This window comes from Dasypus novemcinctus, chromosome 12 (genome assembly GCF_030445035.2).
Source record: "Dasypus novemcinctus isolate mDasNov1 chromosome 12, mDasNov1.1.hap2, whole genome shotgun sequence".
Lineage (NCBI taxonomy): Eukaryota > Metazoa > Chordata > Mammalia > Cingulata > Dasypodidae > Dasypus > Dasypus novemcinctus.
Window position 1 is genome coordinate 29,901,840 of NC_080684.1, and position 22,080 is coordinate 29,923,919.

General features: G+C 35.2%; 1 protein-coding gene across 1 annotated transcript; it reads right to left on the reverse strand.

Annotated features, from left to right (window-relative positions):
- Nucleotides 1–1,171: 1,171 nt before the first annotated feature.
- LOC101411319 (olfactory receptor 6C75) lies at nt 1,172–2,107 on the reverse strand. Its single transcript, XM_004459159.3, has one exon. The coding sequence runs from the start codon at nt 2,105–2,107 to the stop codon at nt 1,172–1,174; it is 936 nt and encodes a 311-aa protein (XP_004459216.3).
- Between the last annotated feature and the right edge of the window lie 19,973 nt (nt 2,108–22,080).

Below are 22,080 nucleotides of genomic sequence, written 5' to 3' on the forward strand. Positions count from 1 at the left end.
GTACTTTTGTCAGTAACTTAGAAAATACCCAGAGTGATTTACATTAACATAAATTGTCAGATCAGTCTGAAAAATCAAGAAACCAGAATCAAATCTACTTATTATTAACTATAAGTCTATTTAGACTTACAGTTACTGTCCCAAGACAACCCATTTTCTTAATGATACATTGGACCTGTGGGACTTATTAACTATAGAAATGAACAATTTTTTCCTTACTCAAATGTCATTTTCTTGGATTTACAGGAAGGGGAGGGGAACTTTCTGTGAAAGAGATAATGGAGAGAGAAAACAGTATTATATATTTAGTAATAACGGAAAAGTAAGACATATGTAATTTATCTATCATTTCCAAGATACACTCTAGAGACAAATATCTCATAAACATTCTTACTTTTAATCTGTCATTTTCTTCACAGCAATAGAAAATATCATTTGTATCCTTTGAAAGAAACTGAACACAAAATTTAAGTTTTATCGTGCCTTTAGAGATGGTTTTCAATGTCAAGTGTGAATGGAAGAAATAGAGAAGTCATGAGTTAAATAATTATTTTTTAGGAAGTATAACCAAAGGAAAAATGTAAAGTAAATACCATCTTTTCTATTGCAATGAAACTTTGTTATTGTTGTCTAGGAAAACTAACACTAAATCAGTATATCCTCATGTGGAATAGCAAAGATAATTCTGATGAGACTTTTTATCTTAAAATTCTAGTTAATATTTCCATATATTTTAAATGTGTATTTCAATAAATTCAAGAAGACATTTTAATATTAGGTTTAATCTTATAACAAGATTTTCCCAATGACACTGAATTTATTTTAGAGATATAAAGTTTTGATTTTTATTTCACATAAAGTATATTTGTATGTGGTTTAAAGTGAGCGTCTTAATTTATAGCACCCTCTGTTTTATGGGTTAATTAACAGTGGACATTATTGGCTTACCTAATAGTTAGATATACAAGTGAGAAAGCAAGCATTTTACGTGTGCCTAAAATAGTTAAGACCTGGTTTTTAGGCAAATTAGAAAATAGAGTTGTTCTTATATAAATTTATCTGGCTGAAGGAGTGAAATGAGATACTTATAAAATATTTAAGTAGAGAAGAGCAGAGAGTTTTTGACTCAGTTTTGCCTTCAAGGATAAATTTTTTTATATAAGCACATCCATTATTTTGAAGAAAATATCATCCTCTGCACCATGTTCTTGAAGGCTTGCTTTACTTGCTGATTCCTTAGCGTATATATGAAAGGATTCAAAAGGGGGGCCACTGAGGTATTGAGCACTAGTACTCCTTTACTTAAAGAGATTCTTTCCTTTGCAGAAGGTTTAATGTACACAAAGATGCAGCTGCCGTAAGAGAGGGAGACAACTATCATGTGCGAGGAACAAGTGGAAAAGGCTTTTTTCCTTTGACTGGTGGAAGGAATCCGCAGAATGGTCTGGATGATATAGGCATAAGAGAGAATAATTAGCGTCAGGGTGACCATGAGTGTCACCACAGCTAAAAAAAATGCCATGAGTTCTAGAAATCTCGTGTTTGTGCAAGAAAGCTGCAGAACTGGAGAAGAGTCACAGATAAAATGATCAATTATATTGGAGGCACAGAAATCCAACTGCAGCAACAGGATTATTGGTGGGAAGATGATCAGGAATCCTGCCAGCCAGGAACTAAGGACAAGCAGAGCGCAGACCCTGCTGCTCATGATGGTCGTGTAATGAAGGGGCTTACAGATAGCCACGTAGCGGTCATAGGACATGGCGGACAGAAGGTAAAACTCTGTCACCCCCAGGAAAATGTAAAAAAATAGCTGAGTCACACAGCCATTGTAAGAAATGGTTCTGTCCCCTGTCACAAGGGTGACAAGGAATCTAGGAATGCAGGCAGAAGTGAATGATATTTCTAGGAATGAGAAGTTCCGAAGGAAGAAATACATGGGAGTCTGGAGGTTAGGATCTGAGAAGGTGAGGGTGATGATGATGAGGTTCCCAGTCACGCTTAGCATGTAGGTAAGAAGAAGAAATGTAAAAAGTACCACCTGCCAATTTGGGTCATTTGTTAACCCTAGAAGAATAAACTCAGTTACTGATACATTATTTCTCATTCTCATTATTCTCTTTTTTCTTATGGTATATTCTTTTCTTTTCTTTTTCTGTAAAATAGGTGAAAAAATTGGAAAGCTCTCAGTTGAATAAACAGATTAAAAGACTTTAAAAATTTGTTGCCTTTTTACTTTTAAACAAAAATGACTTTCTAGAACATAGAAACAAAATGCTTTTTATTTACTCTATCTTTTACCTTACACCCCAAATTAATTATTCCTGTATTTCTTCATAGTTTCTCATGTATTTCAATATAAATCTCCATGTTTAGTGTTTCAATATATTCCCTGAAAAAAAAAGGAAAAGAAAGAAATTAAGATTTGTGAGATGAAAATCTTTATTGTAAAAATCTGTGAATTTACTTCCCAATATACATCAGTAATCAATGCTCTTTGAATTTTTTTTGCTTTCCTCTATGTTTTTTATTTTTCTATTTTGGATTAGCATTTGTTTTCCTTCCCCCCATTTAAACTTTAATATTGATTGAGAAAATGTAGTTGTCCATTTGTAAAGTGATTTTCATAGATAATAGGAAACAGAAATGTTTAATGGCTAGAATGCATTTCTACCCTATGTTTGTACACAAGGCATTCTAATTTTAAATAATATTCTGTTTTAGTTGTATCTTGTAAGTCTGTAAATGTGCTCTTCTTGAATATATTTAACTTACCACCTACATTTAAGAGTCTTCTCTCTGATATGTGAATTGATACTTTCATTTAAGACCTAATTTTATTTTTGTAAACTGCAAGTATTTTTACTAATTCTCTTTCTAAAAATATGTACTACTTCTCCATAGTAATAACCATTCTTTTCCTGAGGAGTGATGAATAGGGATTTCTAAATAGCCAATATAAGTTTTGATGAGGTAAAAATTGTTGTTTTCTTTTTCTTTTTCTTTTTTTTGCACCTGACATTTCTGCTATTATAAAGGATTTATATACTTGATTGTTCAAGTTTAAAGTTGTTTCTCATGAAAAAACTTAGATGTGCTGCAATCCAAGGTCATTACGTAAAATATTTATAACATCTAGATAGCCTTTTGGAGTCAGTAATGTCTCATTTGGTCTCTGTATCCTTCAGAGGATGCATAGCTTTCAAATTGGAATATTTTCTCAGGATTTTCCAGGTAACTTATTATGTGAACCAAATTACACAGAAATTTTTGCCTACATAATTCCTGGGTAGAAGGCATTGCCACTTTCCATGATTTAGTTTCTCTGTGGTCATAGATGCGCAACTTTCTGTCTTTTGCCATTATATGATCCATGATAATCTTCACTATGTGTAAAATAAACATTGTGCAAAACTCAATATATAATTTTTATCTGCTTAGTGTTAAAATACATTAAGTAAATTGTTTTGAACCTTGTACAAAAATGATTCCATGGTTTCCTTATTCCAGTAATATTACAAGTGATTAAGAAATATCTAGATAAGAACACAGAAAATCATGTAGTCCAATCAATCACAAAGTGTTCATTCTATAAAGAGCAAGACTGTTGATCTAAACTATTGAAAAGTTTGAGTTTATTTTTACTGCATTTATTTCATAATTGTGTAGTTTAATTTAATTTATATGTGTACAATTGAGATTACTTCTATAAATCAAAATATACACTATTAAAATCAAAATTATGTTCTAAAAACACAACAAAAGTAGGTACTTACTTTTATGATAAAGATGACTGGGTTAGTCCAAGCTCATCTCTAATGTCTCCTTTAATTTATTTAAACTTAAAAGTTTGAGGACTTTTCAATATCCTGTTCTGCCCCTGTCATCTTATGAGTGTAAGCAAATATCCAATATATTTAAAATAAAGAATATGTCTATGAGCCCCTCTATAATTCTCACAGGAAGGGGCTATGTCAACCCATTTCCAAACGTCCAACCAAATTTTTCTGGTAGTCTATTTCCACTTAAGAAAGTATTATGATTCTCAAAATGAAATAAAGGAAGTTGAAAGAGCAAGCTAATGTAATACCTTTTCAAGTTTGAGGAACATGTTTTTCTCTGCAGTAGTAATTTTATTCAGCCTAGACTTACTTTTACATGCTCAGGGGGATTCGTTGATGGAATAGTTAAAGAAGACACAGTGGGGATTGGTGTTCTCAAAACACCAAGGGCTAAACAATAGTCCAAATTAGCGTACAATTTAAACTTAGTAATAATGAAATCAGAGCAGAAGATATAGAAAAATGTAATTCTTCACAATATATTATAAATTCATAAGGAAAGGAAACATAAAATTGGAGTAAGAGATCTTGGCAGTCACTAAGTGACAACAGATCATGCTGTGAACAAGTGAGTTTTTCTTTCATCTTTCCTTTCAAAAAGAAAAATCTAGTTCATGGGTATATTTCTACCATATATGAACAGTTCTATAAACAATCAGAATATTCTATCCTGAAACCCTGGCACAGTCCTCACCCCTCTTTGTTACCATCTGTGACAGTTTGAATTTGGTGAATTCCCAAAAAAGATTATATTGTTGAGCTAATCCTTTACTGTGGGTATGAGACCCTTTGACTGCATTAGATAGTGAAAGGACCTGGATTAGAACACCTGATTAGAAGACTTTTGATTAGACTACATTAGTGAAGTGTGGCACAGGTTGAGTTTTTGCCCTCTTGCTGAGTCTGATATAAATGGACACACACAGAGAGAAAAACAAACAGAGAAAGGAAGCTGCCATTTTCACCCAGCCTTGTGAGAGAGAGAACTCGAGGATCTGCAGTAGGTGAAGTTGAAGCTCAATGCTGAGAAGACGAGCCATATGCCTGATAGCCCACAGCTGAAGTCAGGAGGAAAATAGAGCAGCTGAGACTGAGAAAAGAGGCCCAAAAAGAGACAAGCCTAATGTCTGGTTGCCCATGGCTGCCCTCTGGGAATTGGTAAACTTTGGAGGGGAAAGCAGGGAGCTTGACAGCAAAGAACTGTCATCTTGCTTCACCATGTGGAAGGAAACTGGGTTCACCAGTAGCTGAATCTGGTGAGAAAAAAATCTCTGATGGTGCTTACATATGGATATTTAACAGCCTCAGAACTGTAAGCTGTTACACCAAATAAAATTTCCATTACAAGAGCCAACCCATCTCTGGTACTTTCCATTGGCAGCCCTTTAGCAAACTAAAACATTATCCTATAAACCTCCCATAGTTCTTGGATAGTAGAGAAAGATTTAAGTTTGCTTCCTGTGTCCTTCCCAACTGACCTTACAGTAAAAAAAAAATCCTTCTTTTCCCCAAATCCTGGTGTAGTGGTATTGGATTCTGCATGCATTGGGCAATGAACCCACTGCTCAGTTACAATTTGGAGACCTAGATGGAAATGCGAAGTCTCAGGACCACCTACCCCAGGTACTGCAGCCTTGGGATGGGGTGGGGGGAAGGAGGAGTACTATAAGGTGCCCCCACCCCTGCCTATCCTAAGTGGCCACCTGGACAGAGTTTTCTAGAGCCTCCATGATCGGGATGCTGATGCAAAATACCAGAAATCTGTTGGGTTTTACAAAGAGTATTTATTTGGAGTAGAAGCTTACAGTCACAAGGCCCTAAAGAGTTCAACTCAAGGTACCATAAGAGGTACTTTCTCACCCAGAGTCTGTTGCCATTTGTTGATACATATCATGGGCAATATCTGTGAGAGTTCAGTCTTCCTCCTCCTCCCAAACCGCTGTGCTCCCAGTTTCTTCCAATGTCAGCAGTAGGCTGGGATAAGTCTCACCTCTCTCCTGGGGGTCAAATCTCTCCATGCTCAGCCACTCTGCTCTTTCGATAAGGCCAGTTCTAATCTATCAGATAAAGAGTTCATCTGTCTTACTGGGGCCTCTGCAGCGTCTAATGGAGCCTTCTCTCTTTCTTCATGTATGTGCTTCTTTGTGGGCTTACTTCCCAGGCTCCAGGATTAAACTTTAACTTTCTCCTCTGCCATGTCATTTTTGCTGTGAGTCACTGACTATCAAGGGAGTAGGGACTCAACGTCCTACTGACATGGCCCAATCAGAGCCTTAATCATTATTTAATAAAGTAAAAATAAAACTCCATCAGGTGGGACAATTGCCCTTAACCAGGAAGGATCAGCTATTGAAAAGTGACCATCACCTTTCAGCTTCCCCTTAACTATAAGTGTGTAAACCCTTTGAGCAGGGAGTTGAGAAAACTTAGTATAGCAAACAGGGAAAGCAGCTGGTCAGACTAAAGTCTGTCAAAGACTCTTGTCAATGTAGGCTGCTACATGAGGGTGGATTGTGGGAGCCCAAAGCCCAAACTTCCCCTCCTTAAAGGAAACAAAGCCTGCAGGATGATCCTGCCTGCATGACCCAGGCATAAGTTAAAAAATAAAAAGCCTTCTCAGAGAAAAAGAACATATAGATAGTATCATATCCTGTAATTTTATCTAGGCTGTACACTTCCTTCTTATAATAACATCACCAGACCCCATTTATGTGCTTCATGTGACCCTAGCAAAAATTCTGTTATGAAATGCCTTTGTTCTGAGACCCTATTGCCCCTCATTTTCCCATCTCTTCTTCCATTTTCCAGCCTGCCTCTACTGGAGACTCTCTTTTGTCCATAAATACTAATAAATCATATATCTGACTTAGTGCCATGTGCATTCTTTGGTCTTCCACCCATCCTGTCTCATACCTTTCAGGAGTTGGTTTGAAACATGGGTTTTATCTATTTGTATGCTATGGGGAAGATAAAATTGATTTAGAAGTCTTAGTGAAATACTCAGAAATTGAAGCAGTTGCTTTTTCAATATAAGATGGACAAGGGAATTTCAAGAAACTATGATTGTGAATATATGGCACGGTAAATTGAATTATGGACCTCCTCCCCCCCAAAAACCATTAATCCAATCTCCATGGGTGCGAACCCATTGTAAATAGGAGCTTTGAAAGAGTTATCTTTTGTTAAGTTGTGGTAAACTAAATCAGGATGGGTCATAATCATATTATTGGGGGCTTTGAAGGAGAAAGAATCATGAGGAACCAGAAATTAGAAGCCAGCACTAGAAAGAACCAGAAAGAGAAAGATAGGACCTCACCACATGATGTGAAGAAGAATACAAGCCAAGAAACCCTAAGGATCACTGGCACCCTGCATGAGTATGTTACAGACTTTGGGAAGAAAGGATCACCTTGCTGTCACATTGATTTTGCACTTCTCCTACCCTCAAAACTGTGAGGCAATAAATTCCAATTGTTTAAGGTAACCAATTGCCTTGTATTTGTTTTTAGCAACCAGGAAACTAAGACATGTAAAAATTAAAATAAGAGTGAAAATTATTGAGAATTTAAAGTTTCTTCTATGATTTGACTTCTCTATGGTGTTACATGTGGAAAAAGTAAATACATACAAAAAAGACAGAATATATATACAAAGAAGGCAGAATAGTTTAACAGCTAAAAGGTATGATTTGGAATCCTGGCTCTCCTAAACTTTTAAAATGGATTCTGAATAGTATGTTCATGAGATATACTTAGTCTTTTTCTCTAAAATAGAAGTGTTCTTCAGGGGCTCACTTGACAAAATCACTCTTAATTTATGTAGGATAGAGAATTACTGAAAATAATAAACGTTTTAAAATTTGGAAGCCTGTCAGAAACCAAGTAAATATGACATCTGTATAAATTAAATCACCTTTCATCAATAAAAAAGTTAATGGACACATATTTGAATAAAAAGTAGCCTTAGACTATGCCACATTATGAGGTTACTCATGGCTACTAGGATGGTTTCTTGCATTTAGGAAGATGAGTTTAGGTGCCAGGTTTTTTCTACCTTTATTTTGAAGTAATTTTAGGTAAGAGTTACAAAAATATTAAATAGAATTGTTGTATAGCTTTCACTCAGCTTCTCTAAATACAAACCCTTATATAGCCATAGCACAATGATCAAAACTAAGAAACTAACAAAATGAATTTGGAAAATAAAAATACTATTACCTAAAGTATGGATTTTATTTGGATTTCCCCATGTTTGCTATTTTTTTAATTTTTATTTTTTAAATTTATTTATTTTTTAATTCATTTTTAAAATATTATATTCAAAAAATATGAGGTCCCCATGTACCCCCACCCCCCTCACCCTACTACTCCCATAGCAACATTCTCCTCCATCATCATGAGACATTCATTGCATTTGGTGAATACGTCTATGAGCATTGCTGCCCCTCATGGTCAATGGTCCACATCATAGCCCACACTCTTCCACGTTCCATCCAGCGGGCCATGGGAGGACCTACAATGTCCAGTAATTGTCCATGCAGCACCACTCAGGACGACTCCAAGTCCCGAAAACGCCTCCACATCTCATCTCTTCCTCCCATTCCCCACACCCAGCAGCCACCATGGCTGCTTTTTTCCACACCAACGCCACATTTTCTTCGATTATTAACCACAGTAGTTCATGAATAGAATATCAGTAAGTCCACTCTAATCCATATTCTATTCCTCCATCCTGTGGACCTTGGATTGGTTGTGTCCATTCCACATCTATGTCAAGAGGGGGCTTAGATTCCACATGGATGCTGGATGCAATCCTCCTGCTTTCAGTTGTACGCACTCTTGGCTCCATGGTGTGGTGGTTGACATTCTTCAACTCTATGTTAACTGAGTGGGGTAAGTCCAATTAACCAGAGTGTAGGAGCTGAAGTCTGTTGAGGCTCAGGACCTGGCTATCATATGGTCAGTCCAGAGATTCAGATCCCCTGGGTATGTCTTAAACCCCAGCACCAACTACAATTCTGGTAAAGTAACAGGAAAGGCTTGTGAAAAGAGATCACATCTGAGTCCAGCTCCATCACACAGAAACACCAACTCCAAAGAAGGGTCAACTGACATGGCACTGAACTCCATCTGCCATGACCATAGAACCTGTGGGTCTCTGTAGCCCTCAGGAGAACCAATACCTGGGATTGTATCTACTTTATCTGTCTCTGGGATTCTGCTCAGGTGTGCATAAGGGCAACCCCTCTGATAACCTCCTGGTTCTTTTTTAGAGACTCATAGTCATATAAATGCATTTGTCCTTTCCATTTCCCCCTTGATTTAGGTCAAAAAGCATTTTTAACTGCTGTTATTATATGTAGACAGAGATATTCTGCTGGTCCGAGTTGAACCTTTTATTCAAGGTCATTTTCTAGTTATGTCATCAGCTGGTATTGATCCCTCGGTGCCAGGGAGGCTCATCCTGGGAGTCATGTCCCACGCTGGGAGGAAGGCAAAGAATTTACATGCTGAGTTTGGCTTCGAGACTGGCCACATTTAAGCAACACGGACGCTCTCAGGAGGTAACTCTTAGGCACACTGCTGCTCTAGGCCTTGTTCTTATTTCAGGTGCACAGGCTCACAAGCATAGTCATTAGTATCAGGGGCTCATTGTTGGAACTTCATTCTTTTTTGGTCTTTGCCATTGCACTTGGGGGATTGTTGCTATTCCTTTAGGGACTGTGATAGAGCTCCCCTGGCTAGAATCTCAGCACTCCCTCAGTTGTTGTTTTTAATTGCTTCCACTATGAGAATATCCAAACATTTTTATGTACCCTGGATATATGCCCTGTAGAACTCCCTGCCAACCATGTGTCCTCTGTCAATAACATCCCTCACTAGTATTCCTCCACTGCCCTTGTTGAACCTCTCTGTGATCCAAAACTTCCTGAAAAGTGAAACCCAATATATTGCCAGGTTCCCTTAATAGTAAAATGGAATATAGCAATGAGCTTAAAGGTTAGATATAGGATACATATTAATTTGGAAAAATTCTCCATCCTATCTCTTTTTTTTTTTCTAATTATTAAGCTTATCTTCACATGAGTCTTAGATCACAGTAATTCATATATACCATATACAGTACTCCCACATATCCAACATAAAACCTTTTCCCTTCCACAGCAACAATCTTTTAACATATTTATACCATATTTACTGAAACTGATGTACAGATATTGAGACAATAGCTTTCAAATAAGGCAACATTTGTGTTTACATTGTGGTTTATATTTTAAACTATATAATTTTCTAACTTTTTAGTTATCTTATGTTTTACATTATGATTTACATTTTAGCCTATCAGCCCCTATATATTTTTGGTATAATTTTACATGTCTTATATCCATCCTTGCGTACTCCATGTTTGCAATTAATGTCCTATTTTTTTTTTTTGAGAATTAAATCCAGAAGGCCCATTGCATTTAAATGTCATGTTCCTTAAATTTCTCTAGTCTATGACAGTTCCTGTTGAAGTGGACACTCATGAGTTCCCTGGGTCCTTTTTGTCCAGCCTAGAGAATTGTAATACACACTAAGACTTGGCCACACAAAGTAATGAGTTTACCCTAGGGAATTACTGGAGATAGACAAAGTCTCAAATTAGCCTCCTTGGACAGCAGAAGTTGAAATATTATATTGGCTTGTGTACAAGAGGAGTTCAAGGAATTGGGTTACAAGATTACCAGGTATAGAAATGTTGCATCTTGTCCATGCTCTGTAGCACTATATACTTAGTCATACATTGCATGTACAGTATATGGAGTCTAAATCCCACCCAGAGGTGGAGGGATTTACTGTTACAATGAGCTAAAGTTTAGCTAAATTCATTCTACGACCTTACTGAGTCTGCACTCCAAACTGGAAAGCTCGGCTTAACAGGGCCCAACAGAAAAACAGAAGTTGGTTGGGGATAATTCTTACAAGTGGTCCTTACATTGTCTTTCATGACCTTGATGTATTTAAAGAGCTCTGGTTGGGAATTTGGTAGAGTGCTGCACAATTTTGTTTACCTAACATTTCCTCATGATTAAAGTAAGGTTTTGCACTTTGAGGAAAAATACTAAGGGAGTGATATGTGCTTTTCAGTGCATTATATAAACTTAAAGGAATATAAAATATTGATATATGTTATACTTGGTGATAATAACTTGATAGCTTGGTTATGTGGTGTCTGGAAGGTTTCTCTGTTGCAATATTTCCATTTGAAATTATTAAATATTTTGGCAGTCATACTTTAATACTATGAAAACATCCTCTTTCTTAAACTCTCACCCACTAATTTAAGCATTCTTCATTGGATCCTTCCTGCAACAATGATATATTCTCATGGTTATTTTCTATTTCCCTCACTTGTTTTACCTTTATTAACTTTCATTCTTATGTGATATTATAGATTTCCATTTCCCAAATTGTATTCATTTATTCAATAATTTATTAGTTACTGAATGCACTAATTAATATTACTTTTATTAATATTAATTTTCTTTGGGGGATAATCCAATATTGCATTATTTAGTTTTCTAATACAATTTTCAAACCTTTGCCATTGGGAGCTATTTCTTGTTGACTTCAGAGTCATTTAAACATCATCCCCATTTTTTCTTCTACTTCTTCTTTCTTCTATGTCTTCCTAGGGCCTGCCAGTGGGCAGAGAAAGGATATCTATGTATGTACATGAATACTGTGCATTCACATATCCATGTTAATTTCTGTATCAATCTAGTGGAATACATATTTAAAACACACAGGTTGTTAATGATACTCCAATTTTCAATCTTTACATTCCTTGTTGTTTTTTTATTTTTCTTTTTAAGTTCATTCCTTGATTGGGAGCCACCTGCTCTACATTATCAAAATATATTTGTTTAATTTTTTAAACCTAGTAAACCTAAGTACACATATGCATAAAGATAGTGTAATTTCAGAATTGGTAATGTATGTACATACAAGAAATAACTTTACTGTCCAAAATACATTTTTGTGTTCTTTTTTCTTTAGTCTCAGAGTACCCAGTGAAAATACTGTTTCTAAAATCACTCAGGTCTGAGCCTTTCTCATACACTCCATTCAACATTGATCTCCCAGTACTGGCAACAGTTAATCTTAAGTTCTCCATCCCTACGTCTTTGGTAATCCACAATGCCATAAGAATAAAATTTAAAAATACAGACTTTGTGTCTGTTTTTCAATAGCAAAGCACACTTATGTTTGATCCATGCTGATTTTGAATAAAAAATTTGTACCGTTATATTATATTATATTATCCATTATATGGATGCACTAGAGTTTGTTTATCCATTTACTTATTAAATAACATTTGAATTATCTCTAGTTTTGTGTGTATTAATAAAGATACAACATGCAATAGCAAAGATATGTTTTCATGAACATGAACATTCAATTCAGTTGATTAGAGTACTGAGAATAGAATTGCTAGTTTGCATAGTGTATATTTAACTTTTCAAGAAACTATTTTACAAAGTCACTATTTTGCATACCACTGACAATATGTGAGAATGTGCCTGTTGTTCCATATTTTCTTGGCATTTAATAATGTCAGTTTGCATGATTTTCATTATTTTAAGAGATATGTAGTCCATTGTCTTTAAAGTGTCCTAATTAGCAGTGATGTTGAGTTCCTTTTCCTATGTTTATTTGACACATGTACCTCATCTTTGGTAAAATTTATGCTCAGATATTTATTCATTTTTAAATTTCTTGTTATTGGATTTGAGAGTATTTTATATTTTACAAGGTCAGCTGTAAACTCTCAGGCTCATCACTCTCCCAGGGCCTCTGCCATGTCTATATAGCTGACTTTCTTCCTCTGCCCTGTCTTTTTCTGTGTGTCATCCCACCAAGGGGCATGGACTCAGAGCCCAACTGATGTGGCAGAATCAAAGCCCTAATCTTAATCAAGTAAACATAACCTTCAATTTAATACAATCAATAGGTATCATGCCTAGAGGAAATGACCAGTTTACAAACATAAGCAATATCTTTTTTTAAAATTAATAATATCTAACTGCCGCACAGTCTCAGGGGTAGGACGATGGCATTATGGTAACAATATCCCACCATGAGCAGCATGCATTCTTTTCAATTTTAAGAAAAGGACAAATTTTACTCTTAATTGGAGAAGTGGAGATAACCACCCCTTCCATAAATAAGTTTTGTATAATGGGTTTCAACCCTTGAATACCATGTTTTAATTTCCTTTGGGCTATATTGATGAGTTAAAATTGGAATGGCGCATACAGCTTGATCAAGCTGCTTTTCTAAGCACCAGAGATTTAATACAGCCATGGAGAATTTAGACAAATCTATAGCTCCGATGTTAAGAAGAGGTGTACCACTTTTCCTCTGTTTTATGTTCACAAACTTTCCTAATATTATAAGGAGTATCTTGTTTAAATTTAGTTAGGTCCCAAGATATATACATGATTTGAAAGCTAGCATTCATTAAGACCGTTTGGTATGTTTAATGAAATTCAAAGTTAATTCAGACCATGTGTTGTAGAAGCCCAATAGTTAATCTGCATTGTTATATTTTTACATTATATAAATTATTTTAAAATAAATTTTGGATTTCCATTGGATAAAATTGTGAAGCTCTATTTCACTTTTATTTCTTCCTTTATCCAATTTCCTTCCTTCCTACCTTCTTTCCTTCCTTTCTTCCTTCCTTCCTCTCTTTTTCTTTAGTACTTTCTTTTTCTTTCTTTTTTTCTCTCTTTAATTTTTTAAAAACTTTATTGATTAAAGGAGTTGTAGGTTTATCGAAAATCATGTAAAAAATACAGTGTTCCAATATATCTCACCCCTCTATTATTTATACTTTGCATTATTGTGGTGACTTTGTTACAATCATTGAAAGAATATTATAATTGTACTAACAACTATAGTTCATCATTTACATTAGAGTCTCCTGTTATGTACAGTCCTATGTTTTATCACTTAATTTTTATTCTAGTGACTTGTATACAGCCTAATATTTTCTCTTTTAGCCATATTCACCTATATAATTCAATCCTGTTAATTAAATTTACAATGTTGTGCTACCATCATCACCATCTATTTCTAAAACTTTATAATCAACCAAAATAGAAATTCTTTAACAAATTAAGCATTAACTCCACATTCTCAACCCCCAGACCTTGGTAAACTATATTCTAGATTCTAACTCTATAATTTTGTTTGCTCTAATTATTTCATATCAGAGAGATCATATAATATTTGTCCTTTTGTGTATAGCTTATTTCCCTGAACATAACGCCTTCAAGTTTCATCCATGTTGTTGCTTGAACCAGAACTTCATTTCTTTTTTAATACTGAATAATATTCCATTGTGTGTGTATATATATATATATATACACACACATATATATAATACATTTTACTATCCATGCATCAGTTAATGAACTGATTACTTCCATCTTTTGGCGATTGCCAATCATGATGCTTTGTACATCCATGTACAGATACCAGTTCAATTCTCTACTTTCAATTCTTAGGGTATATTCTTACTAGTGGGATTGCCAGGTCATTTGGTAGTTCTACGCTTACTTTCTGAGGTACCGCCAAGCTGTCTTCCTTAGCAGCTGCAGTTTTTTACATTCCTACCAGGAATGAGTGAGTGTTCCTATTTCTCCAAATCCTCCCCAACACCTGTAATTTCCTGCTTTTTAAAAATAGTATCCATTCTATTGGGTGAAAAATGGACTCTCATTGTGGTTTTAATTTGTATTTTCCTAATAGTCAATGGCTATGAGCATCTCTTCATGTGTTTTTCCCCATAAACTACTTTTAAAGAAGTTTTAAGTTAACATTTACAGAAAAATTATACAAAATGTAGGAAATTCCCATATAACTGCCCCACACTCATCCATACATATACTTTCTCCTATTATTAACAACTTAGATTAGTGTATGGTACTGCATAATGCATTTGTCTAAACTTCTAACTCAGTTTAGTTAAATCTGAAACACAAGCTTTGTGGATGTCAGCAAATGTAGCACAAAGCTACAGAGTTCAAAGCACCTGCTCCCCAACAGATAAAAGAGCCAATTAGCAAGCAAAAACAATGGAAGAAAATTCCTTGTGATCTCCCCATATAGAACCATAATCACAATGATAATTGTTGCAAACACACAAAGAATTACAATGGGTGGATGCCTGAGAAAATTTAGTTTGAACGTTAAGACTGATGAGGCCATACAAACACCAAAGGAACATGAAATTGTTCTTTATGCACAAAATGAGAATTCCTTGGGTTTTTTATGGTGATTGGCAATTGTCTGAGTTGGCTGCCTGCTATCACAAAGACAGCACATAATTTTGACTTAAGCAATAGGAATTTGTAGTCTTGGAATAAAGACTTTAGAATAAATAAATTTATGGTTTTGAAGGCTCTAAGTCCAACATCAAAAATCCAGGAATAGCTAAAAAATTCAGATCTATGAAACCTAGGAAGACAGTCTAATGTACTCTTAAAAATTAACTGAAGTCATTAGCAAATGTAGTCCAATTCTTTCAAAAATAGAAGTAGTAAATCTACTATTGAACAATGAACATGAACAATGGGCTAAGAAGCAACCAACAGTTTAATTCATTAGAGATCTTTTCTACTTAACGTATGGAGGTATGAGAGAAAAATAAAGATCATACGTAAGGTAAGTTTAAAATTTGGGCCAGAAAAACTATATTAAATGGTGACTTTCACATTGAAGACATAATGCCTATGCACAAAATAACATAGTGTCTGAGTTCATAAAGCAAAAACTAAAAGAGCTCGAAGAGGAAATAGAAATATTCTAGGAGTAGGATCACTCACTTTATAGAAGAGTTGATTTTAGTAGTCTTAGTATATGAATTGAGCAAACTGATTTTTCAGAATTGCTTTATGACAACTTTTATTTACCTTCTGATTGGCATCCAGATGGAGAGTTCATCAATGATTGTTATGAACAAATTCTTGCAGAGTGGTTAAATGCCAGTCACATTCATGTGACTTCAAAACAGCCATGCTTTAAGAAATTTCAGGAATGTAAATGAAAAATTAATAGTGAACCAAGCGAAGACACGACTGAATAAATGGAGAACAAAATTTGAAGGAAAAGCAAATTGAATGTAGAAGTGGATGGAGACATAAAAAAGCAAATTTCATGTTATATGTAGCATTTAATTTAATTTTTGGATTATGAATTGTCAAATCAAAAGTGGTCAATATTCTAGGTGCACATGTGCTAGAAAAACATGGAGACATTGGTTTCTAAAATCAAATTCATGGTGGAATATATTGAGGTTGAACAAAATCAGAGAATTAAGTTTAAAGAATTAAGTGATACTGCATTAAATAAGGAAATGTCAGGGATGCATATATTAAATACTATCACTAAATGGCTGCTTTGTGGTACTCCAGTCATTTTCATTGAGCAAAAGTAAAAAATGCACATGTTAAAAGTTTTGTTGATATGTGTTACAATTTTCAATAAGCTTTAGTTGTTTCCTTACATTAAATAAAGACTTTTGAAAAATATATCCTTCAGGGCTTGTTTCACTTGTTTATTTTTTAAAGTACATATAAAAGGATGTAAGACTGGTACAGTTGAAATATTGAATAATGCCACCCTTTGTATAAAAATATCCTTTCCTCTGCAGAAAGTTTAATTTTAACAAAAATGCAGCTACCATAAGAGATTGACACAACAATCACATGAGAGGAACAACTAAAAAAACCTTTTTCTTCTGCTGAGAAGAAGGAATATTCAGAATTGTTCTTATATTTGCATAGGAGGGTATCACTCGGGAGAACGACAATGACTAAGATAAAACTTAACCATTCATTGACTTGTGTATCTGTGCAGAAGAGTTTCAGAGAGGAGAATAATCACCGGCAAAGTGGTCAATAATACTGGTATCACAGAATTCCAACCCATGGTAATTCCAGGAGTGATTGTTAACAACCCAGTCAACCAAGAGCTAAGGACAGCATGCAGACTTTACTGCTCACAATGGTTGCATAATGAAGGGGTTTGCAGGTGGTCACATAGGAGTCATAGGACATGGTAGCTGACAGAAAAATCTCTGATACACCGAAGAAGATGAGAAAAAATAATTGTGTTAAACAAGCATCATAGGAAATTGTTTTATCCATAGTCACAATGCTGACCAGGAATCTAGGGATACAGGCAAATGTCAAAGGGATTTCTAACAAGGAGAAATTCTGAAGAAAGAAATTCATGGGTGTTTTCAGATGGGAATCTACAAGGGTGAATAAAATGATAGATTTCCAGTGATGCCTAACAAATATTTTAGAAATAGAAAAAGCAAAATTACGATTTGCCATTTGGGGTCAACCGTCAGTCCTAGAAGTATGAATGTCATCACCATTTTATGGTTCCTAATAGTTAAATACCTTTTGAATTATATCAGATCTGGGAAAAACATAATTATTTGTAAGCTTTAAAGGCTTATAGATTTGAAAGTGTATAGATTTGAAAGTGTAGATTTGAAAGTATAGATTTGAAAGAGTATAGATTTGAAAGTGATATGAAAGAGCAAAGTTACTTAATTGAAATACATTTTTTCTAACATTACTTGGCTACCTATGGTGCTTCTTCTTCCATCTTAAGAAGTGTGGAAATGCATGAACTATTTGGGAATCAAGTACTTCCCTCAATCATCAGTTGTATTCATTTCATTATCCATTTCAGATCTTTTTGTTCCTCTCCTTTTAACCATTTCATATAGCAGTCAGAAGCTCAGGCTTAATCCTATTTATTTCATCTCCTTCTCTGGCTACTCATTTTTGAAATTGTCTTTTTGGATCATCGTTACTTTGCGTCAGAATGACTTTAATAAATCCTTTAATACATATCCACAACTTTTTCTGATTTAAAGTTTTGTATAAAATACTGACAAGTAATTCCTGAAATCTTAATCCAGAAAAAAAACATATTTTTAGGTAAGCTTGGTTTATCTCTCTATGGTTAAAATAATTGCCTGCTCAGTCTCTTTCACCAAGGTATGGTTTTTGTATGTTTGCCCAGTTAAAGAAGTTAATCAAACCTAAAATTTTGTATTTAATTTTAAAAGTTGTTTAATTCTGAGTACACGATACTGGTTGGTCTTTGTGTTCTGTATCAATTGTAACTTTTTCAATGGAAAAGCTTTTACAAATTTTAGCACAATGTGACTCAGAATTAATATATTAAAAAGGGAAATTTTGCCTGAAATTTGGAATGACTTTACTGAACAGTTCAATGTATTTCAACTTTACTTTATCAATTTAAGAAATACTATTTTATAGCCAGTAATATTTAAGTACCCAATCCTCTCCTAAATATAAAGGACTATGTATCAGTCAGTTATTTTAATAAACACTATTTAGAGTTATTGTTCATGGTATTATTCTTAGAAAAATTCAGACATCTTTAAAAAATATGAATATTAAATGTTAATCACAAAAAAATGCAAACACTTTCTTTGTTTTTGTAATGCAGGAGGTCAAACCCAGGAAGGCTGACCAAATAATTCAATACTCCAGAGAAACCACATGAGAGCCCAGTGTTGTTAATCTCTTTATTACTTATGATTACTCATGTAACCCAGTGACAGCAGGTTGAGAGAAGCTCCCTGCAGCCCCTCGGTAGCTACAGGTTTATATAGAGAATATAGTAGAGGGGTGTAGGTGCACAAGCAAGGAATAACACATTTTTGTGACATAGGTAATGGATACAATGAGAACAGGTGCACTTAATAATAAACTTGACTATAGCTTACATGTGCAAATACATGTTAGACACCTTGTTGCCTCTCTTACAGTTGTTCCACCTGAGAGGGTCAGGTTGCTGGCTAGTTCTACCCCATCCTTTCCAGAAATCTATACAAATAAATATTGGGAAGGAGGAAATGGGCATCTGTGTCCCCACACTCCACCCCAATGCCCTTACACCTTCCATTCTACATAGTAATCTTCTGTAACATCACCTGAGCAGTCAGGGCATTGGAACATTGCATCTAGATTCCACAACAACAATATAAAAGACAGCAGAATAAAAGGAGTACCAAATACCCAAAATTGACCATAAATACTTGATAATGAAATTACACAACTGGGGGATAACCATCTCATATGACACATTTCTTTTTATTGCTTGATGTAGACAAGGGCAGATTATGCTAGCTTAGCAGTATATACGCAACACTTTCATTAGATAACAAATTACTAGGTAAGGGGGTTTTATGAGGAGGTTTCTAATACCTTATATTTTTCCCTTCTGAATTCTCTGAGTTTTCTTTAGTGACATTAAAAAGTAGTTAGGTGTAAGAAAAGTCCAAATAGTTTACTGGCCTTTTTTTTTATGAACTGTAGTCTTATAATAATGTTTTGGGTAACTCCTATTTCACATGGGCTTAAGATACCCAATCAACAAGGCTGCCCAGACCAGTACCACAGTCAAAAGACCTCATTTTCCCCAGTGTGTATAGTTTAAGGCATAAGCAACAACAAATTATTCTTTCACCTTTTGGGCTATAAGGTGGGTAGCCCTTTAACCTGTAATCTTAAAAGTTGCATCAGCCCTTCTATTAGCATTTTAATTAGAGCAGGGGCCCAACTGATGGTGCTGAATAATTTAAAAGGCTTAAGCGTGGATACTGTCTCTGAGTCCATTACCATAAGATCCCTTACCACCTTTTATGTTTTCCTTTAAAAGGCTATTCATCTTTTCCATAAAAAGTCCTGGTACATAGTCTAAGACTGTATGAGGTGACTGGTAAACCGAGTTCTTTGGTCACTGCCAATTTGATCTGGCTCCCCATATAGGGAACTTATATTTTCTAGGAAGTGAAAAGTAGCCAGTTGGTTACAAGAGTCCCGTGGCAGTGTCTGTGTCAGTGAAAGCATACATTGTCCCTTCTGAGAGCAGGAGGGGACCAATGTAATTCACTTGCCATCATGCTACTGGAGTCTGTACTAGGCCAATATGTCCCATCGTGTGAGGTAATTGGAGTGAGCATGGACTTATGGGTGATGTCCACGAGCTGCTGCCAAGTAACAGGCAACCAGAAGTGTGGCCACAGGGTTTGATAGTCATGATGTCCACTTTTCCTGTGAAGCTACTCTGCTGCTTCTTGGTCTCAAAGTTATGGCTCTGGATCTTCTCAAGGGCATCTGCCTCAACACTCCCAAGAGGGATGCTAGAGGAGTAGGTGAGAATGTGATATACAGTTACATGTCACTGCTGGCAGTGTCCCAGATGCCCTTCTACAGGTCAGTCCCCCAAAAAGGGAGGCCCAAGACAGTCCATTGTTCTTGTTTTACTTCTAGTATCCTCAGTCTATCCCTGGATAGGGATAACAGTATTCAGAGCGACCAGAAACTATTAGGTTAAGTCCTATACTTGCAACAGGATGTGGTATGCTGCACATAACTGCTTTACTAAGAGGCTATATCACACTTTGGCCCCTTTCCACAATTGTGAGTAAAATCCAAGGGATATTTGCTTAGAATGTTGCCTTTGCCACAAACCCTTCCCAAAGCCAATATTGATACTGGCCACATCCAATTCACAAGGTAAGTCAGGGTCCACCTCCCTTACTGCTTGGGCCTGTACAATTGCCCTCTTTACTTCTTAAAAGCAGCCTGCTGGGGGTCTTCCCATCCCCATGTACTTTCTTTCTTGATTAACACATACAATGGTTTTAATATCTGAGCTAAATGAGGGATGAAGAGTTTTCAGTATTCCAACAGCCTCCGAAAGGCCATTAATTGTTTTGGAATTTGTAGTGTGGGAAAACATTGTACTTTAACAACACTTTAGAGTATGACAGAACATCAGGGATCATGCAGCTTGTCCCAACTGTTTGCCCACCACAGGCTTTTAAGGTAAGCATCAATATAATGAAATAAAGTTACAACCACAGGTTTCTTCCATGCAGCCAAATCCTTTGCCACCAGGCCAGGACAGAGGATTGGACTATGTATATAAACTTGGGGTAGCACTGTAAAGGTTCATTGTTGGCCTTCTCACATGAAGGTGAATGCAGGCAGTTGACCTGTCTAAGAAGATACTTAAAGAAAGCATCAGTAAGATCTAAAACAAAGAGATACTTACATATACTGTTATGCACCACCCGTGGCAACTACTAATTGACCATTTTCTTTATGTAGTCATAGGGCTGCTTTGTCAGCAAAGGTAGGGCAAATTAGACAAATGTGAGCTAAAACGTGTTTCTTGATCACCAGGCAGAGAGGTTGTTTCTGTGACATATACCTTCTTTAAGATAATTAAAAGCATGATTAACAACATTATACTTTCATATAATACATAGAAAACATTGTTAAATTTCTAGGAATTTTATACTATTTTTAAGTATTTATATGACTATTGTTAACATACAACTTTGATTAATAGAAGGTTAGTAAAGTTCTTTTATTTTATAATAGTTTCTAAACACTTTTCATTTAACTTATATCAAATGAACTTAATTATTTTATTACATTGTTTTTTACTTTCACATTTTTACCATGAATCCATTAATTGATTGGTATTTTATTTTAGCAGTAGAGGAAAAACTACCTTCTCCATTACTTTATAAAAATGTAAGGTTCCTAGGAATCAAGACTATCTTATTGCTACCAACTTAGTATGTTACATGCTTGTCAGAACATTAATACCCCACCTTAAGAATATGTTACTTTAAGAAAACTGTGTTACTTTAGCAGAGAGAAAGTCAATTTTTGTTTTGCATCAGAACACCATTCAGTAAACAAATTGTACTTGGCATAGTTTATAAACAGATTGAGAATAGTTTTTTCCTATAAATTTACTTTTTTTATTAACATCAACTCCTAGATTTCTACTTAATAATGATATCCTGGAATCAGTCATTTACATTGTAGTTTTTCAGTTTGGAAAATGCTTTTACAAACTCCTTATAACCATCTGTAACCACATAGCCTAGTTATTTCACCTGAAGACAGATTCCACCTTTAAATAATTTTATTGAGTAAAAGTCAGCAATAAGTGAACTTCACTTCCACTAACCTTTCTACAACTTGCTATGTGCATTCAAGTTTTGGTCTACATATTTCCACCCTAATTTTATGAAAACCAGCCACCTTACCTTAGGACAAAACACATTACCTTGAACAAACTCAACAAATTTTAGTCAGTATTGACTGAATTTG